The following is a 19,401-nucleotide window of genomic DNA, read 5'->3' as shown; positions in this document are numbered from 1 at the left end:
ACCCGGGCCCTCAAGCGCTGCAACTCTAAACATTTAACACAGATGTGGACCTTCGGGAGACGTGACGCCACCAAGAACTCCCACGTGCGGCACCTAACACAGCTTATGTTCCTCCCCATAGCCCCTGTCATGTCCCAACCTCCTGTATGAACCTAGGATCCAAATTCAGATAGGAGAACTGAAAGGGAAAATGCAGTTTATTGAATATTGAAATATTGGTATTGCATCAATAATGTTATAAGTTACTGTTCATGCATTCTTTTGTATCAGCTATTAACATAACCAATGGGGAAGATTTTGAATCTGCACTCTTCATTTGCGAAAATGGCATTGTATGCTCAAAATCTGCAATTCGTACTGGTGAGTTTCCAAATGATGATCTCACCTTCCTTTCCATATTGAAGTGATGTGAAACATGCCACAGGACTGCTGAAAGCTTATTTTAATGAGTATGTCATTAGCAAGAACCCCTCCTCTTCCATCTATGAAGAGAGAAACAGAGCTAATGTTTCATTTTGATGACGTTTCATCAGAACTGGGAGAAGTTAGCGATGTGATAGGTTTTGAGCAAGAGGTGAGATGAGACTAAGTTAAAAGAAGGTCTGTGATAGACAGAAGAGATTGAATGACAGGAGAGGTAGTCATATAGGGCCAAAGGGAATGGTGAAGAGAGTAAGAAACTTGCTCTTAGCAAGTTTAAAGTTTATTTATTAGTGTCACAAGTAGGCTTACATCAACACTGCAATGTGTGCTGCTGTTTGAAAGCAAAAATAAAAGAAAAACAAATGCACAAAGGAAAGCAATCAAAATGGATGGGATGGGAATTTACAGTCTGAAATTATGGAGCTCATAGTTGAATCCAAGAGACTGTAAAGCGCTGAATCAAACGATGAGGTGCTTTTCCTCAAGGTTACATTAAGCCTCATTGGAACAATGTAGCAGGCCACGGACAGATGCCAGTGAGAGAGCAAACTGGAGAATTAAAATGACCGGCAGCCAAAAGATCAAGATCGTGTTCTGAGACGGAACATAGATGTTCCACAAAGCATTGTGGCCAGGTACACTGAAATTCAATCTGCAGCCTGATTTTAATTGTCCACTTCTTGGCTTTTGTTAGGAAAGCAAGGTTAAAATGACCTGTCATAGTATGAAGATAAAAAGCAAACAGGTGCTGCTTTTCCCCTATTGAAGCATTTATTAAGATGTTTTCTCTTTTAGTTCTAGCCAGTATTTACAAATTACTGGTTCCTAGGAAGCAGTCATCACAAACAACTCCATACCATCCGTTCTTCATTAAAATGACTTGTAAACTTGTCACTGTGTTCTGTTCCAGCAGTTCTTCGCAGGAAGTGCTACATGAAGTCTGTGGGTATATAAACCCATAACGCAAATTAAGTGAAATGTTTTGGATTTCAGATCGGAACAAAGGATCTGTGTGAATGTTTGGCAGTGTATTTAAGATGTATAGAGACAGCATGAAGAATACTACTTCAAAAGTGTTGTAAAACAATAATCATCACTGATTTTTTCCATTAAATATTTGTATTTCATTGCAGAAAAAATGCTTTCCTTGATCATTTGAGAGAAAGAAATAAAGTCTGCTGGATGCCAGCATCTGAGGGAAAGTTACCAGTGACATTATTAGTAATACCTAACTCCAGTTGATGGAACTACTGTTCTGTACGATCTTGTGTCAAGCAGCAACTATGTTTCACGACTGTATGAATGTCTCCATCCACATAAATTGATATTGTTTTGCAAAAAGGATCAGTCAATTTTAATTGAAGAAATTTTGTGTGGAAAATCTCAATGAAATGTTACTATGGTAAACTACAAACAAAGTCTTTGATGTGCCACAGAAGTATTTGTTCATTTTTGGGTTATTTTTCCCACCAACACATGATACTGTTGCTACAAGAGTTGCAGTAGCCAGCGGGTATGTTAGCAGTGGCCTGGGGAGATGACAATCCACAGACAAGTGATTAGTGATTGTGTGGTGGGGATTGCATCCACATGTAAATGAGACAAAGTTAAAAGAAGGCCTGTGATAGAAGAGATTGAATGACAGGAGAGGTAGTTATATAGGGCCGATGGTTCGATGAGGGGTCTTGGGGCTCCCATATTTCCATATGTAAGGTGTCTAATACCTGTTTAAGATACAGGTAAAGGACACCTCTTGTTTGTCCCTAGAAGTGTGCATGATCTTTCTACACATGATTTGGGGAGGGGCTGTTTTTTTCAGGTACTAGCCTACTGTTCGTTTTGAACAGAGCTTTAGTTGGCTGTGCTGATTCTTAAGGAATTATATTAACTCTGCCTGCTGAGAAACTGGGCAGTTAAAGTGATTTATCCCATCGTTTATCTTATGGGTTGTAATTTTTAGTTTTTTTAAAGCAGGTGTGAGGAACTTTTGATGGAAGATATGGGGTCCTCCTTGAAATATCCAGCCTTTGATAACATTGGGATCAGACTAAAAGTTTATTCTGAGTCTGTATGCTCATGACTTGTCCATTAGACCATCCAGGCTGCAAAAGGAGCTGTGGTCATTTTGTTTTGCTTCATTGAAGAAAAACTGAGGTCATCTAAAATGATGCCCAAAGGCAGATGTAATTCCAAAGAGAGATGTGCATTGTTACCAGAGGATTGTTACCCTCAGGGACTGCTATTCCGAGAAGTGCCCAAGTATAAATTCTGATCAAGACTGTATCCTTCCAAGAATACAAAATCAATTTCTGGGCAACAAACACTAGCACTGATAACTAGCACAGGAAATAGTGGGAAGGGGTGAGTATATTCCAAGAAATTTAGCTTTGGATCCTAACAAACATTTGGTTGAAAATGATCTGAAATTGCAAAGCCCTTTTGACTGGAAGTGAATTGTTTTGCAAATTAGAACAATTTTCTCCAATATGTATAACATCTAGCCATGCTTCCACAATACGCATTAAATTTATATGTAAATCCAATGACGCCTTCTGTGGCATGGCATTTTATGTTCATATTTTCAGCAGGTCAACATTATGTATCCTTTGTGCATTTTCTGATACCCTTCCAATTTGCTTTGTAAACTGAGTATTATTTGTGTGTGGTGTATTACCGAACATCGTACGTTGAAAAGTAATCATTCCATCAATAAGCTGCAAAGCAACATTTAGTTACTATACAAACAGATGTCTGTTTCTAGTGATTGGTTTTAAAGAAAAACAGTCAAGTGAATAATCCAAGATACTTGAGCGTTTTCAGTTTTCAGAATTCACCAAGTGTTGTATTGTTCACCCACTAATAGGTAACGTGAGCTGGGTTAGACTGTTGTGAGACAGGTTAGTTTTACCCTACTGATGAGAGTGTTGTTGCAGTAGTAATCCTGCTCAGTACGAGAAGAACCGTAGGTTCAGACATTTGCTCTATGTGCTTGACTGAAGAGCAAATGATGCAAAGCTACCGTCTGTGGGATTATGACTGGACGCCTCTATGTCAGAATCCCGCCTAAAAGTTTTCAGCTTGTTTACTTATCTGGGTTTAAAAAGAGAATCTGCAAAATGGCTGCTTACTGAATCATAAGAATATGAGCCAACAGAATATCATAAATTTGTGAAATATCATTTGATATTATAATAGATGTGAAATAGGTTTGTAGTTAGTAATTGTTTTTTGTACTTTAATTGTTCTACTAGTAGATAATGTGCACTCTTTGCATAAATATTGCTCCGTAGCCAGTTGCTTTGAGAAGTGTTGAAGAATGGCTTGAAGACTCATCGTAAAAGGCAACTTGTATGAAAAGGCTAATTTGTTTACATTTTTGAACAACACAGAGGAAAAAATTACAGGGCAATGTGGAAAGAACAGGATACTGAGATTTATTGTTTTGTTTGAAGGATCTCTTTCTATGTTGTATCAAGGGTCTTACAGTTGGTCACCCTGATGCCTGTAGGAGTGGGGGTTAAGTATGCCCCTCTCTGGTGAGGAGTTGGTGGTGCTTGCCTGGTCAGTGTGGGTGCACCATTCCATTTTTTGAGAGGTGGAGGTGCTTGACTGAGCACAGAAATTGGGATGCGCTTTAAAAATGGTGCCCCAATCTTGGAACAGTGGGGCTGGTGGGTTTCCCCAGATGGCCTTAGGTGAATCCCATTTGACAGATGCTCTCAGCACCAACAGGAAACACTCTTGTTTTCCAGCCAGGCTGGGCAGTTATCCTGAAAATTAGAGAATTCTGCCCTACGACTCTCAAGATGCCAAGTGGCTTAAAGAGGATTTGGACAGGCCTCGTGAGTGCACAAGAACCGCCCCATCAACTTTACTGTTGATCATCAGTGAAGTGATGGAAGAGGTCATCAAGTGGCATTTGCTTAGCAATAACCTGCTCAATGACATTCAGTTAGGTTTCCACCAGGATCACCGAGCTCCCAACCTCATTACAGCCTTTGGTTCAAACATGGACAAAAGAGCTGAATGCCATAGGTGAGTTGAGCGGACTGCCCTTGACATCAATGCAGTATTCAACAGAGTGTGGCATCAAGGAGCCCTAACAAAACTTTTTGAGTAACTTCCTGAACCTAGGTTTGTATTTTGCTCCTATTCTTTCCCAATGCCCATCCCGCCCCACCCAATCACCAAAGCTTTAAACCGCTCTCTTTGAAATGATTTTGCCATCATATATCTCTCCAAGTATATGCAATTAACCAAATTGTACAAATTAGAATTAGACAGACAGTGTGGGTTGTTGATCATTCCTGCCTGCACCGATTGGTTGGGAAACCAGGAAATGGGATGGTAATGCCGTGACTGAGTAAATGAGCCACAGCAAAACCTGCTGCACTTTCTTGGCTTTCTGATCCACTGTCAGCCTTCATCACTGCAAGTACTTCCAGACATTAATATTTTGCCTCATGAGTTTGCATTAAACTGCTGCCGTTACCAATAGTTTAAAAAAAACTAAGGGTAATTAGCACCATAAATGTAAAATGATGAGGATAAGAAATGAATGTACTTTTGTTCTGCTAAATACAAAATTAATGGTTTGATTGTTGTACTGCACGACCCTACAAATGCCAGCAATATTTATGAAGCTTGTTGTACTTCGCCCAGTCCTGTGATTCAGGAAAGGCTGTGAATACAGATGCCTGAGGGACTTCAATACTCCATACAAATGGATAAGCGCAACAAACTGCTAATGTTTTGCCTTCATCTTGGGTGTCGTACAACAATGTGATAAACCATCATCAGAGGCAGGCTAGTGGCTTTATAATTATTGAAATGTCAGTGCAAATGATTTAGTTCATACCTCAGCATCATTTTGGTTTTGAAAAGCACTTTTTGTCAAGCAGCATCAGGCTTGGATGAGAAATACTTTTATCGTTTTGAAAGATTCTGTCCGACTCAAAGCAAGCTTCTCTTGGTCAGCTGAGGAACCTTGGACTCTGCTCCTGATTTTCATCCTCCAGTCTTTTCCAGCTGGGATTGACCTGCTCTGCCTCCAATCTGCTACTTCTTGCTAAAGGCTGTTTTCCAACCTCCCCACCCCCATCCCTTGCATGGTTTGGCTTCTATCCTAATTCTTGTTCTGACATTAGGCTGTGATGCCTTTTTTTTACAGGTTTCGGCTGAGAATCAGGCCTGAACAATTTGAATGAGACTCGGGCCCATCTGCAGAGGAACTCTAAAGACGGAATGCAGTCATATAACAATAATGTGGGGTAATACTGACAGCTGTATTGAGATCAGCTGTTGGCACAGAGAGGGAGCTACCTCTAACTAACATAGATTTCATAAAATTAACAATGCAATAAAATAATACGTCAGAGAGATTATAAGGCAATGATATAATTAGGACTTAAAAGATAGTTGTAATCCACTTCATTTGGTTTAATGCTATCTAAATTGCTTGATTAATTGCTTATTTGTTCCATGTAGAAAATTTGTTATGATTAGAAAACAGCAATCTAAAGACAACTTTGTTTTCATCATAAAGAAATTATTTCCTAAAGTGGATGAAATATTACTACAGAGAGTCAACTCATCTTAGTTACAAATGCTTTGATGTGGAAATGCCAGCATTGGTCTGGGTGGGCACAGTAACAATTCTCACAAGTTAAAGTCCAACAGATTTATTTGTGAACTCAGCTGATGAAGGAGCAGTGCTCTGAAATTTCGTGATTTCAAATAAACCTGTTGGACTTTAACCTGGTGCTGTGAGACTTGTTACAAAAGTCTTGCAGCCAGCCATTTGCATTATACCAGGTATAAAAGTTGCTAGTTATTTTCACACTGTAAAGATGGAAAGTTAAGGAATAGGTTTGGAATCATATGAACATATGGAGCATGAGTAGGTCACTTGGCCCCTCAGGCCTGCTCTGCCATTTAATAAGACCATGGCTGATCTGATTGTGTTCTCAAAACCACATTCCTGCCTAGGAGGCGATGACCTAGTGGTATTATCGCTTGACTATTAATCCAGAAAATCAGCTAATGTTCTGGAGGACTCGGGTTCGAATCCCGCCATGGCAGCTGGTGGAATTTGAATTCAATAAAAAAAAATCCAGAATTAAGAATCTTCTGATGACCATGAAACCATTGTCGATTGTCAGGAAAAACCCATCTGGTTCACTACTGTCCTTTAGGGAAGAAAATCTGCCACCCTTACCTGTTCTGGCCTACGTGTGACTATATAGCCACAGCAATATGGCTGATTCTCAACTGCCCTCCAAGGACAACTAGAGGTGGATAATAAATGCTAGCCAGCCAGCGACACCCATTCCCATGAGTGAATAAAACAAATCATTAATTCCCTTTTTAATCAAGAATTTGTCCTCATCCATTTTCGGATGTCTTGTCCCTGAGAAGCTTACCAAAGGATCTGCATTGGTGACTAACATAACTGAGAGAGTTGGGAATTCCTTCGTATGAAGCAGTCATGGCAGCTGCCAGGGGACCTTGCACACATGAAGGAAGAATTTCATATGGTCACAAACCACCTGTACGTTGCGTTTGCATCCACATTACCGTAAGAGCCCCAATCAATAACCCCCTGCCCCTGAAGAAAATCTGCTAATTGTCTGTCTGTATCTGAGATGCTCAATCTACAGGAAAATTAATGTAATCCCCCACATGAGCAAAAGGGCATCAGTTACAGCCTGAGTGAAGCTGTGAGGTGCTAACTGGGATTTCCCAGACTGGCATCTGGATGATCCCTGGAAATATCCTGTGGCATAGAAGTTGAGAGTGATGCGGGTCGATGGACTGTGGCTGAAGTTGCTTCTGGACCGTGTGACACATGTTTGTCACTACCTCACAGCTTAGACTCTGTTGCCTTTGGCACTGATTCTCCATTGTATTGAGGTAGAGCATCATAGGTCTGTTTACACCCTTCCGACAGGATTGTACCTGGTTTTCCTGCCTTTTTTTTCCCCCTCCTTGTGCCCTCTGGACCTTGTGCCCCCCCTCTAACTCATGGTGACTGGCTTCTCTGGCCTCCATGTGTGAGAGTGCTGTGCCCATCTTCTGTGTCTCTCCACATGAAACTCTGTGCGCTCCTCCAGCACAAAGTGCTTCCTGGCACCTGTATGGACAGCACTAATTGCCCTGTGAGACCAAGAGCCCCACCCTCCTCCTCCTCCTTGTGTTAAGAGAAAGCAATTGGGATTTGATTTGTGTCACTTCTGGGACTGTGAATAAAATTTTAAGGCAAATTCAACGGAGGCACCTACCTCTTCAAAAAGATCCCCTTGCTATCCAAAGAAATATCACCTGACGAAAAGGCAGCACTCCGAAAGCTGGTGGCTTTTGCTACCAAATAAACCTGTTGGACTTTAACCTGGTGTTGTGAGACTTCTTACCTTATCCAAAGAAATATACCAAGTTTCAGATCTGTTCTGACTGGGTCTACTTTGCACACTTTTGGATCTGTACTCCTAGGATACCAAACCCAACATAGAGTGGAGGTAGCTGCCTCCATGGAGCATTAATGCGCAAAATGCTTCCTGCCCTGTGAATATGAGAAATGCTGTGTTCAGGGTGAGCAGGTGAAGAGTTAACAGGGTGCCACAGCAGCTCCACAATCTGTCCTCCAAAGGATTGATGTGGATATGCTGTTACTGTGCTTACTCCAAAGGATTACCAGGATTGCTAAGGTGTTTGCCTGGGAAATTGGCAGTGGCTCCACGGAGCACACATCTGCTGACCTCTCAGGATGACGATATTCATCCTCCACTCCAGTCATTCCAGCGCCCCGTGCTACTGCCTGTCAGGCAGCCAGATCAAACTGCTGCCTCCTTTATTGAGATTTTGCAGTCTGGAACCTGCTCAGCCCAGAGCTCCTCACGATCACCCTGTGAAGCTGATGTGCAGTTTGCTTCTCTGATGGTCAGCCGCTTTCTGCTTGTTGGTGGTGTAACCACTGAAAAAGTACTGCATAGGAGCGTCAGGACAGGCAAGGGCATTGGGAAGACATGCATTAGGGGGATCTATGAGGTTTGTTAGTTGATGTTTGTATGGTCATGGCGTGGTCTGATTTATAAATTTGTTTTGAAATGTTTATGTTGGCTTTTATCTCTATGTTGTGACAACAGGTGCTGTGATGGTCAGAGGCAACATAATGTGTGGGGCAGTTGGTGAATGAAGAAGTAGGAGGTGCCAGGTTGCTAGGCTGGCACTGCCCAATGGGCAACCCCTGCTCCTGACCTCCCTCCCAGATGAGCCTCAGTGGCCTCTCGCCCCACTCGCTGGTGGGAACCTCTCCTGCCGGGGGGGGGGCACAAGTGAGCCCAGAAAATACCATCCCAGGCTTGTTAATGATGCAGAAATGTGAATTTCCATATTATTTTAAGCCTTGCACTGATTTCTGAAGTGACTCTGACGACTTTCTGGGAGATTTGTGATCAGCTGGACGCTGGTCACTAAACCTGCTACATGCCACCCGCTGTGCTTCTCGAGCAGAGCAGCAGGCTGGGAGATGTGCTCCCATCATGACTGCTTGGATATCTGGTTTTGACCTGTGTGCTTCTCTGCGTGTGAGTACATGCCAGTTAGACAAAAGGAATCCCTTTTCATTGCAACACATCTGAGTTGACATGCAGCAATATGGGGCAGGCTCGAAGGGCTAGATGGTCTACTCCTGCTCTTATTTCTTATGTTCTTAGCTGTGCCATAGATAAACCTACAATCCTCAGGAATATGCTTGGTCCACTTGCTTCTCTCTGGCAACCTCTGGCTAGAGGTTTCGGTTGTGCTGCAGTAGAAGGGAGATTTCAGTGAGGCCACCCTTTACGAAGCAGAACTGTCCAATGTATCTTCCCTGCTGAGCTTGCTTACTTCCTGATCATCCTGGGCAGGTATGGCTTCCTGCCCTCCTTTCCCTCTTCCTCTTGCTTTGCTCATTCTCCCCGCCATTCTGTATTCCAGGGGAAATGCCAGCTGCTGCACCCATGTGGTTTGTGCAGATTCCTTCTAGTCAAGACAAAACCCTTCATCACCTGCCTAGGGGAGGTGGTGGTGTAATGGTATTGCCTACTGGACTAGTAATCCTGAGACCCAGGATAATGCTCTGGGGACCTGGGTTCAAATCCCACTGTGGCGGATGGTGAAATTTGAATTCAATATTGGGAATTTAAAAAAACATCTGATACATTAATGCCCTTTAGGGAAGGAAATCTGCCTATCTTACCCAGCCCGGCCTATGTGTGACTCCAGACCTGCAGCGATGTTGACTCTCAAATTGCCTCCAGGGATGGGCAATAAATGCTGGCCCAGCCAGTGACATTCCAGGAATGAATAAAGTAAACATAAAATCCACTTCTTATAAACTTCAGCAGCTTTAAACAACTCATGGAAACCACCAAACTTATAACTACAGCAAGAGCATTAGGAATCAGTTGATACTTCACCTCAAGTTGTTGTTAGTGTGGGTCCTTCCTGCTGCTCAGTGTATGCTCAGCTGTACGTCTTTAACAGATGGCATTAGTTTCAAAATGGCAATGCCATTTACAGGCCAATTGACTCTCTATTTACCTACCCTCAGGCGTGCATGTGCCCTCATTAAAACAGCGTTTTGGCTCTCGCTGGAAGTGTGCACATGCCATTGTGGAACCCTGGTGGCATATAGTGCCGAATATGGGTGTGTAGGAGTCAAATTTTGTGGTAGTAGTATTTCCTTTGACTGCCCCCTGCTGTTCTGGTATGAGAAGATCTTTCTCACTTGCTGCTGTATTCTAATCTAGTTTTTTTTGGTAATTCCACTCTCTCCGACCTGTTTTTGTCTGAGCTTTTACTCAGTTGTATGGTCATCCTGTCATTCTCCCTTCTACCATTGTAATTATTTTTCTTATTTCTGTGCATTCTGATATATACTTGCCTAGGGTGGTGTGCTCGATGGATTCAGAAATCTGCTGGCAAAGCTTCTTCATTGCTGCTCACTAGAGGGAAAAGAGAGTCACTATTTTAGTTTCTCTTACTGTGACAGATCAGAAATCTGTTGCTTGTAACCAGAAAAAAATGAGTTTTATATTTCTTTATGGAATTTTGGTGGTTATCCAGTTGGGACTGTTCATATTTGTTCACTGTTGCCTGGAAACAGACTGGCTGAATGAATGTCTAGAATATGTTTTTCTGTACGTAATGTCACTTCGGAGTGGGGGATGAATCACCTCTGTGTTAGTAACTTAAATGTTAATATTGAAGTACAGACGAAGGGACGGAAACATCCTTACCCATATCTAGGTTTTTAGTGATTCTGTACTTCACTGTGCTAAAATGGGGGCTAGTGGAAGCACTTTGTGAATATTAATTCTCTGCATAAATTCCTCATCACCAACACTGGTCTAAGTTAAATGGCATGATGATAAGCCTGATTGATTCTTCTGAAATGTGTTTGGGATCAAAAATTGTACTTTGTAATAATATTTTAAAAATCTATTTTGTTTGCTATTGCTCCCATTAATTTTACATGATTAAATTGATTTTATAATTTTCGTCTTGAGTTACAAGATCTTGTTGACAGTAATTTCTCTAATCTCAAAGAGAATATTAGGCGCAAGTTTATCCGCGAACGGAACAAGGGGTTTATTCTTTACTCTAAGTATGGAACCTTCAAATTGCTTTGTGTGTTTGTATGTATATACTTTGTATGGGCAACACAGTGACACAGTAGTTATCACTGCTGCCTTACAGTGCCAGGGACCCAGCTTGGGTCACTGTCTGTGCAGAGTCTGCACATTCTCCCCTTGTTTGCATGGATTTCCTCTGGATACTCCAGTTTCTTCCCACAAGATGTGCTGGTTAGCTGCATTGGCCATGCTAATTTCTCTCTCAGTATGCCCAAATAAGCGCCGGAATGTGGCGACTGGGGGATTTTCACAGTAGCTTTGCTGCAGTATGAAATGTAAGCGTATTTGTGACAATAATAAATATAAAGGTCAGGAATTGACTTATAGGAAAAGCAGCTAGCATGTAGATCTGGTTTCTTTTGTGTAAAGCAAAAGGCAAGTATCTGGAGAATGTTGGAATCATCATCCTGTTTCCTCAAAATGTTTTCTTGACTTTTAGCGTTTTGACTTTTTCTAAACAAAAAGTGGCACAAATAAACTTGAGGGATTTAATGCTGAATAAAGACAAAATGTCACTTGCTGAAAGTCTAGGTAGCCCCACCGTGATAGCTGGAGCTATGATTAGTCAGACATCCACATCAGCTGTTTTTGCATGTGACATTTCAGCTGCCCACCACCACCACCACCACCATCGTGTCCCCCCCCCCCCCCCCCCCCCCCATTTTAATTAGGATAGATTGTTCCTTCAAGGCAGCAATAATGATTTTTGAGTTGACAAAACTACAAAGGAAAATGGAACTGGACATTACAGTAGTTCCAAACAGCCAGATTAAAATGGCCTTCATATAATTGGATTCCTTCATGAGATGATTAACTGCTGTGGCAATGGAACACAACTTGTTTATCTTATTTCACTCATCAAGAGTTAATATATGTTGTGCAGTAACTGGCCTAATGGTACTTGGAAAAAAAATAATTCAGTAGGATTTTTATGCCACAAGGAATAGTGTGAGCTTGAGGTCAGAAGCTGAATTGAACGTGAAGGAAGCAATAACAAAAGAATGAACTCTTTCTAACTGAATGCCAAGAGTTTAAAAATAGCAGGATATTAACAGTTACCATGGCTGCATTAAAAGATATACCAGCAAGGTGAAGTTTCAGCTAGTTTGTAACTAAACTATGTAAGGTAACCAAAACAAATTGTTTTTTTCCAGTTGTACTTAAACTTTGTACATTTTGGAATCCAAATGCATTAAAAAGAATTGTTTATAGAATGCGTTGCTAACTAGCTGGGCCCACATTTCTTGCCCATCCCTAATTGCCCTTGAACTGAATGTTTTGCTAGGCCATTTTAGAGGGTATTTAAGAGTTGTCCACCAGTTCAAGTTAATAACTTTTTCCATGCATACAATGACTGAATTGCTGTCAGCCACAGATACCTTCTACTAGCTTAATAAAAAGCATTGATCATATTTTAACTCCAAGAATTTTGTTTCATTTGCTTTATATTTTGACCTGCTAACATTGAAAGCTAATTGTGGGCTGGGCATAGGAGGTGGTATGAGAGAGTTGCAGGGGAGCAAGATGGTGCAGCAGGGAAACAGTGCATTTCTATACAATCCTCTTCTCCCCTCACACCTTTTTTAAGAAAAATAACTTCAATATCGGAGTCTCTGTCTGTTGTCCCGTTTGAGCTCTGGTGAACACAACGATTCAAAACCTCAGCCTGGCATTTAGGTATTGTTTTGGATATCCAGCATTTGCAGTCTTTTTAAATATATGCATTTTTTACATATGTTTCTTAGTTTCATTAAAGTGGCACTACCTTCATGAGTGTTTTTTGCTTGCGTTGGGAAGGGAGATGAGTCAGAAGAATCAGGCAAAATTTTGCCTGGTAAACAAATGAAGAAAGGCTTCTGTAAATACTACTTTAATCAGCCTTTTGTTATTTTCTTGGCAGCTGAATGTAGGTGCGCAGTTTTTATCCAATTATATTTATAATGCAGGCAATTCTTTCCAAACATGTGTTCTCTATAGTAATATTAACCGTCTTGTGGCAGCACATATTGCACTTTCATGTGATGACCTTGGCTTTTACTCCATTTCTACAATTAGTTATTTATTTTGTGGCATAATGCATTTTCTTAGTATATTTTCCAAGAATGTTACAAATCTACAGTTGTGTGGAAACTGCAAGCTAATAAATATAAAGAGAGTGCAATTGCAGGCAGAAATTATATTTCAGAAATAGTTAATGCTGATTTTTATTCCACACCTGAACAGTAATCCATCACTCACTCGCTTGTCCATCCTGTTTTGATATCCCTTCATTCCCTGTTCATTCACTCAGCTGTCTAACTTTCTCCTTTATTGTTAACCTGGTGCTTCCTTTAATCCCTCAATCCAGTGGGCCATTTAACAGCCTCACCGTCTGCTGTGAAAAAAAATCTTTCGCCTGCTGTCTTGTCTTTTCTTAAATTGCTTACATTTATTTTGTCGTTTTTGTCCCCTCATTCTGAACTCCCCAATCACTGGAAGCAATCTCTATTGCTCTGAGGGTAGGCACTGCTGCCTCACAGCGTCAGGAACCCAGGTTCAATTCCAGCCTCTGGTCACTGTCTGTGTGGAGTTTGCACATACTCCCTGCATGAGAGTATGTGCATAGGTTTCCTTCCACAGTCCAAAGATGTGTGAGTTAGGTTGATTGGCCATGCTAAATTGAACCTTAGTGTTAGGTGATTAACAGGGGTTAATGTGGGGTTGTGGGAATGAGAGTGGGCCTGGGTGGGATTGTGGTCAGTGCAGACTCGATGGGCTGGATGGCCTCTTTCTGCACTGTGGGGATTCTGCGATAGCCTTCCTCTAGTCTGAGCTTAAAACTGCACATAGCACAAAAGTTATGAATGTTTTATATTCTCCATTGGATCACGACTTTCACACTTTCAAAAAACTTTATTTTTCGTAAGTTTTTTTTTTGTTTTTTTTTGTGGTGCTGCCTCCAAAATCTTGTGAACCCATACTCAAATCTCTTTTTTTTTTCAGTTATCCAGCCATTCCAAGTATAATTATTACTTTTTTTTAAACAAAATTGTATCACCTCAGAGTTACTGACGTTGAATTCCTTGGTTTCCCTCTGCCCTAGCCCAGAGCTTCCATTTCCCTTTGGTTTCTCTCCCATTGTCTACATTGCCTTTCACTAGGTCATCTTGTCCAGGAGACACCTCCCACTCCCTTGTCTCCAATCCCACTAAATTGCTGATTGCTAGACTTCCTTTCCCAGGTCCAAGGTTAACTAATATTTTTAATGTAATGGATTGCTCCCCTTATGTATTTGGTCTCCCTCTCTAAATCTGTCATCAGCATCCCTCTGCTCCAAACATCAACACTTGATGCCTCCATCCTTGCTGACTAGCGTGTCAACTTCAACCTCTCTTTCTTCTCCAAAGCCCTAAATTGTGTCATTTCCTCCCAAATCTGAATCCACCTGTCCTTGAATTCCATGTTTGAATGTTTCTACTCGAGCGTGTGCTCCTACCATTGTAGCCATACCACCGTTTCAGTCTTCAGTGACTTCTGATGTGACTGCGACTATCATTCCTTGTCCTTAGCATCTGTGGTGTATATCATCGTTGATTATTTTCCTCCATTGTTGCTCAGGTATGTGGGATGGCCCTTGCAATCCATTCTTACCAATCTAATCCTAGCCAAAGAATATGTTACAATGGTTTCTTTTCAGCTGCTGCATCATTACCTTTGGTGTCCTCGAAGAATCTGTCTTATATCCCTTTTTATTTCTCATTGGCATGTTGCCCCTTGATGGCATTGTCCAATAACACTATTTTTACACATACGTGAATGGCATCAAAGTTAGGGGAATCTAAAACTAGAGGGCATGTGTTTAAGGTGAGAGGGGAGAGATACTACAAGGTCCAGAAGGGCAACTGTTTCACTCAGATGGTAGTAAGTGTCTGGAATAAGCTGCTAGAGGCAGTGATAGAGGCGGGTGTAATTGTGTCTTTTATGAAGCATTTAGACAGTTATATGGGTAAGATGGGTATAGAGGGATCTGGGTCAGATGCAGGCAGTTGGGACTAACCTAGTGGGTTCCCTACCCCCAACCCAGCTGTCTCTCCCCACGTCCTTACATGTATTAAAACCTATCTCTTTGACCAACTTTTTGGTCATCTGCCCTAATATGTCTCTTTATGTAGCTAAGTGCTAGATTTTGCCTTATATGCAACATCTTACATGTGATGGGTGCCCAGTGCCTTCTGTTACTGGAGGTTTACTGGAGTTATCAGAGGATTGAAATACCCAAATATCCATCATTTCCATTTGCCACCTAGTCCTCATGAATTTCAGATCTAAAATTCTGGGGATGAACTCTCAAAATGTGATCATTGTGAAAATCCCAATTTAACTCATGACATAAGTATAACCATTACAGCCAGTGAAGTACTTTTTGAAGTGGAGCCTGTGTTGTAATTCAGAAAACATGGCAGCCAATATGTGCACAGCAAGCTCCTATAAATAACATAGTGTTAATGGCTAGATAACCTGTTTCCTGTAATGCTAACTGAGAGATGGTCAGACCCTGGGGATAACTCCCTTGCTCTCCTTCAAATAGTGCCATGGAATCTTTTGCATCCGCCTTAGGTGGCGGATTGGCACTTCTCTCATCTAAAAGACAGCACTTCTGACTGTGTAGCACTCTTTCATGCCACACTGGAATATCGGTGCAGAATTTTATACTCTAGCAGTGGGATGGGAATTGAACCCAGGACTTTGTGACTCAGGTATGAAAACATTACCAACTGAAACATATTTGAAGGTCTTTGGTCCTGTTGTTTGTGGTTAATCGAATAAAGTAAAGTTGTTGCACACCATTTTCATTTCTATTAAATATGAAATATTCAGTGTTGGTATGCAAGCTGAATGTACTGCTACCATTTAATTTGGACATGGTATTCAACGTTCTACAGATAATAACATGGCAGAGGCCAACGATACACATTCCAAAGCAATGAAATTCTTTGAGCGCCCTTCTGGCTGCAAAATACTTGTGTGTGGTCAGCTGGGAATGAATTTTTGAACCATTCAGATTTTTTCAGCACCAAACTAAATTATATTCTCAACTCTTGCAGACAGAATTTAGGTAGGTTCTGTTTATTTTATAAAATTATTTGCTCTAAAGAGCATTTGGCAACTGCGCTATCTATGAAGCTTGTGTGTTCACTTCTGTTGAATTCTTGAGATAAAGACCATCAACTTATCAAGTGGTTGCTTACTAAATTAGGATGTGCTCTTACACTATCTTGTACGTAATGGACATTAGAATAGACTACTGCAAAGCAGTTGCAGCTACTGAAACATTTGTTGTGAGACTGTTTCTAATTCAATATCAAAACAAAAAATGAGGGTTCATAATTCCAGAGAAGACGATGGAGAAGAAGAACAGGAAAAGGTTAATAACTTCATAGTTGTTCCGCTGTATTTTAGTAACTTATCACGAAAAGATATTACAGCAATATTGGTGTTTCCTTCTCAGATTTTCAGTAAACCCATTGTGAAAGACTGGAGTATTGAATTTGCCCAGAAATGTAGCAATCAGATAAGTGATGTAAGTATTTTTTTTGGAAACAGCATCTTGATGAAATGCACGGAGTCAACATTCTTATTAGTCTTTTAAACCAGCAAGAAAACAGTGAGTTCTTACCTTGCTTGTTGCGTCACCAACATGGTCGATTGTTATTTGGACTACTTTGAGCATCTTGTATTAAATTCTCTCTTTTGAAAAAAATTTGTCAGCAGTTTTAATCCTAATGGAATGTAACAAATGAAATGAGTTGCATGGGAAATGGATAGTGCACCTGCTAAAATGGTGGCGTATGTTTGTTTAAAGATTATTGAGTGAGTGACCTTGTGGTTTTCAGTTTGTGCTGTGGACATCAATTTTCTTCTTTTTAGGTTAAGTACAAAGAAGGACACATAAAGTCAAAGGGAAAGTATACTTTTGTGCCAGACACACCTCAACAGCAATCTATGAAAAATGCATCTGTTCTTATTTCTGAGGTAAACCACACAGAAATTTATTCTTAATTGATGCAGGGTATTTATTTGTTCTAAAGTTTCCACCATGTCATGTACTTTAATTGATTTACACCCGATTAAAAGAAACACGTAAATCTTATGGGCTGTTTTGGAGGCAGTTGACAGCTTTTCTTTCTCTGCTTCCAAAAACACAGCATTGTTCCCTTCAACCTATCAAATTTCTCACTGGTCTGGGGCAGATTTTAGATAAGTAACTGTTGCCAAATCATTGAAAATGGAGATCTCTTCAAATTTGTGGTGACCTACCCATAATTGGAAAAGATAAAAAGCATTCTTTTATCATATTATGTTCCACGCAGAAAGGTTGGAAATAGGTAATCATGGACAGGCACTCTCAAAAGTGGGTGAAAAGCAGGAAATGCAAAAGGATTTGGTAACCAAATTGACTATTTATTTTAATGAAATGTAAGTGTTTCCACCCTGATCAATGAAGCCAAAATGTTTCTTGCTGTAAATGTTTGTGAAAACTCCATTTATGTTAAGCAATCTTGAAGAATATCAGACATGATTATTAACACAAGATTGCAAGACTTAGTTTTCTGCAAAGACTTATTGATTTCCATGAATCTAGGCCTGGTTAAAGTATTAGGCTGTACTTTCATTCAGGTAACAGCAGACTGCTTCTTATTTTCAGACTAAGTACAAAGAACTTGCGAGAAAGGAAAGCTCTAAGTGCTTGTATGCACAGATGCCAGCCACCATAGATACTGTATTTGCTAAAGAAGTTTCACAGATTCAGAGTGAGGTATGATGACGTGGGCAAGTATTCCAGCTTTCTTGATGTGACTAATGGTGTCTGGTAAGGATCTGTGTTGGGTTCTCAACCCTTCACTATAATTTGTAATGACAGATGATGAAAGATACATAGGTTGGTAAAACCAGATTCAAGCATAAAATCACAGAGATATTAATTGAGTCAATATCAGAAACTGTGGCAAATGAGAGGTCATCCACTTTGAACCTAAAAGTGATAAAGCTGAAAACACTAAAGAAACTTGGAGGTGCAATATCAGTTTATGGTATTTTAATCATCAAATGATAATCAAATCACACAGTCATAGAGGTTTACAGCATGGAAACAGGCCCTTTGGCCCAACCTGTCCACGCCGCTCTTTTCTTTTTAAACGTCTAACCTAGTCCCAATTGCCTGTGTTTGGCCCAAATCAAATAATCATGGAGCGGTGATGGCCTAGTGGTATTACTACTGAGCAATTAATCCAGAAATTAATCAGCTAATGTTCTGGGACCTGGGTTCGAATCCCTCCATGGGCGGCACAGTAGCACAGTGGTTAGCACTGCTGCTTCACAGCTCCAGGGTCCTGGGTTCAAATCCCAGATCGGGTCACTGTGTGGAGTTTGCACATTCTCCTCATGTCTGCGTGGGTTTCCTCCGGGTGCTCCGGTTTCTTCCCACAGTCCAAAGATGTGTGGGTTAGGTTGATTGGGCATGCTAAGAAATTGCCCCTTGGTGCCCTGGGATGCATAGGTTAGAGGGATTAGTGGGTATAATATGTAGGGATATAGGGGTAGGGCCTGGGTGGGATTGTGTTCGGTGCAGACTCGATGGGCCAAAGGACCTCTTTCTGCACTGTAGGGTTTTAAAATGGTAGAACTTGAATTCAATTTAAAAAATCTGGAATTAGTAATCCACCGATGACTATAAAACCATTGTCGATTGTCAGAAAAACCCATCTGGTTCACCAATGTCCTTTTAGGGAAGGAAATCTGTCGTCCTTGTCTGCCCAAATAATAGAGCTAGTCCTTTTCAGGAGTGAAATCAGGAAACACTCGCACGCAGTGTTAGAAGTTTGAAACTCGTGTTCGCAAATTGGTCATTGATGCTAGACCAATTAATATTTTTTAAAGTAAGATTAAATGATTTTTTAATAACCAAAGGTTAAGGGATGTGGGGCAATGGTGGGTATTTGGAGTTAGGTCACAGTTTAGACATGGTCTCGGCGAGTGGTGGAATCAAATTGAAAGTTTAATTTATTTCTTATTACTAGTCACTGTGCTGAAGTGAGGAAATGAATAATGAACAGAAAAATAAATTGGTCCCATCACTCTGGCAGAGGCATTTTGTAAATAATAACGAGACAATTGAATGTCCTTCAGTGACTATATTGCAGTAACTTTAAAGGTGATATGCTGCCACAATCTACTAAACACTAATAACAAATTGACATTATGTACAATGATTTGAGGAGCTCATTACCTCTAAACTACCCAGGAATAATTGGAAAATATAAGGGAA

The 19,401-nt window shown here is 40.8% G+C and overlaps 2 protein-coding genes across 7 annotated transcripts in view; both read left to right on the top strand.

Moving 5' to 3' along the window:
- nebl (nebulette) overlaps positions 1-19,401 on the top strand; it is a 251,171-nt gene that overhangs the window by 157,799 nt on the left and 73,971 nt on the right. The gene's annotated exons all lie outside the window — the stretch shown is intronic.
- LOC145357574 (uncharacterized) overlaps positions 1-19,401 on the top strand; it is a 69,995-nt gene that overhangs the window by 5,934 nt on the left and 44,660 nt on the right. For 2 of the 5 annotated variants that reach the window (XM_080211069.1, XM_080211076.1), the window contains exons 3-6: positions 271-360; positions 16,585-16,656; positions 17,004-17,108; positions 17,782-17,892. In XM_080211069.1, coding sequence (XP_080067195.1) covers positions 286-360; positions 16,585-16,656; positions 17,004-17,108; positions 17,782-17,892 — 363 coding nt within the window. In that variant the 5' untranslated portion in view covers positions 271-285. Of the gene's footprint in view, positions 1-270; positions 361-16,073; positions 16,657-17,003; positions 17,109-17,781; positions 17,893-19,401 lie in introns of those variants that run through there. The other 3 variants (XM_080211061.1, XM_080211053.1, XM_080211083.1) reach the window with 2 other exon arrangements.

Source organism: Carcharhinus amblyrhynchos, chromosome 2, assembly GCF_965287045.1.
Source record: "Carcharhinus amblyrhynchos chromosome 2, sCarAmb.v2.hapA, whole genome shotgun sequence".
Classification (NCBI taxonomy): Eukaryota; Metazoa; Chordata; class Chondrichthyes; order Carcharhiniformes; family Carcharhinidae; genus Carcharhinus; species Carcharhinus amblyrhynchos.
The sequence above is the reverse complement of the archived record's forward strand: the minus strand, read 5'-3'. Positions and strand labels throughout refer to the sequence as shown.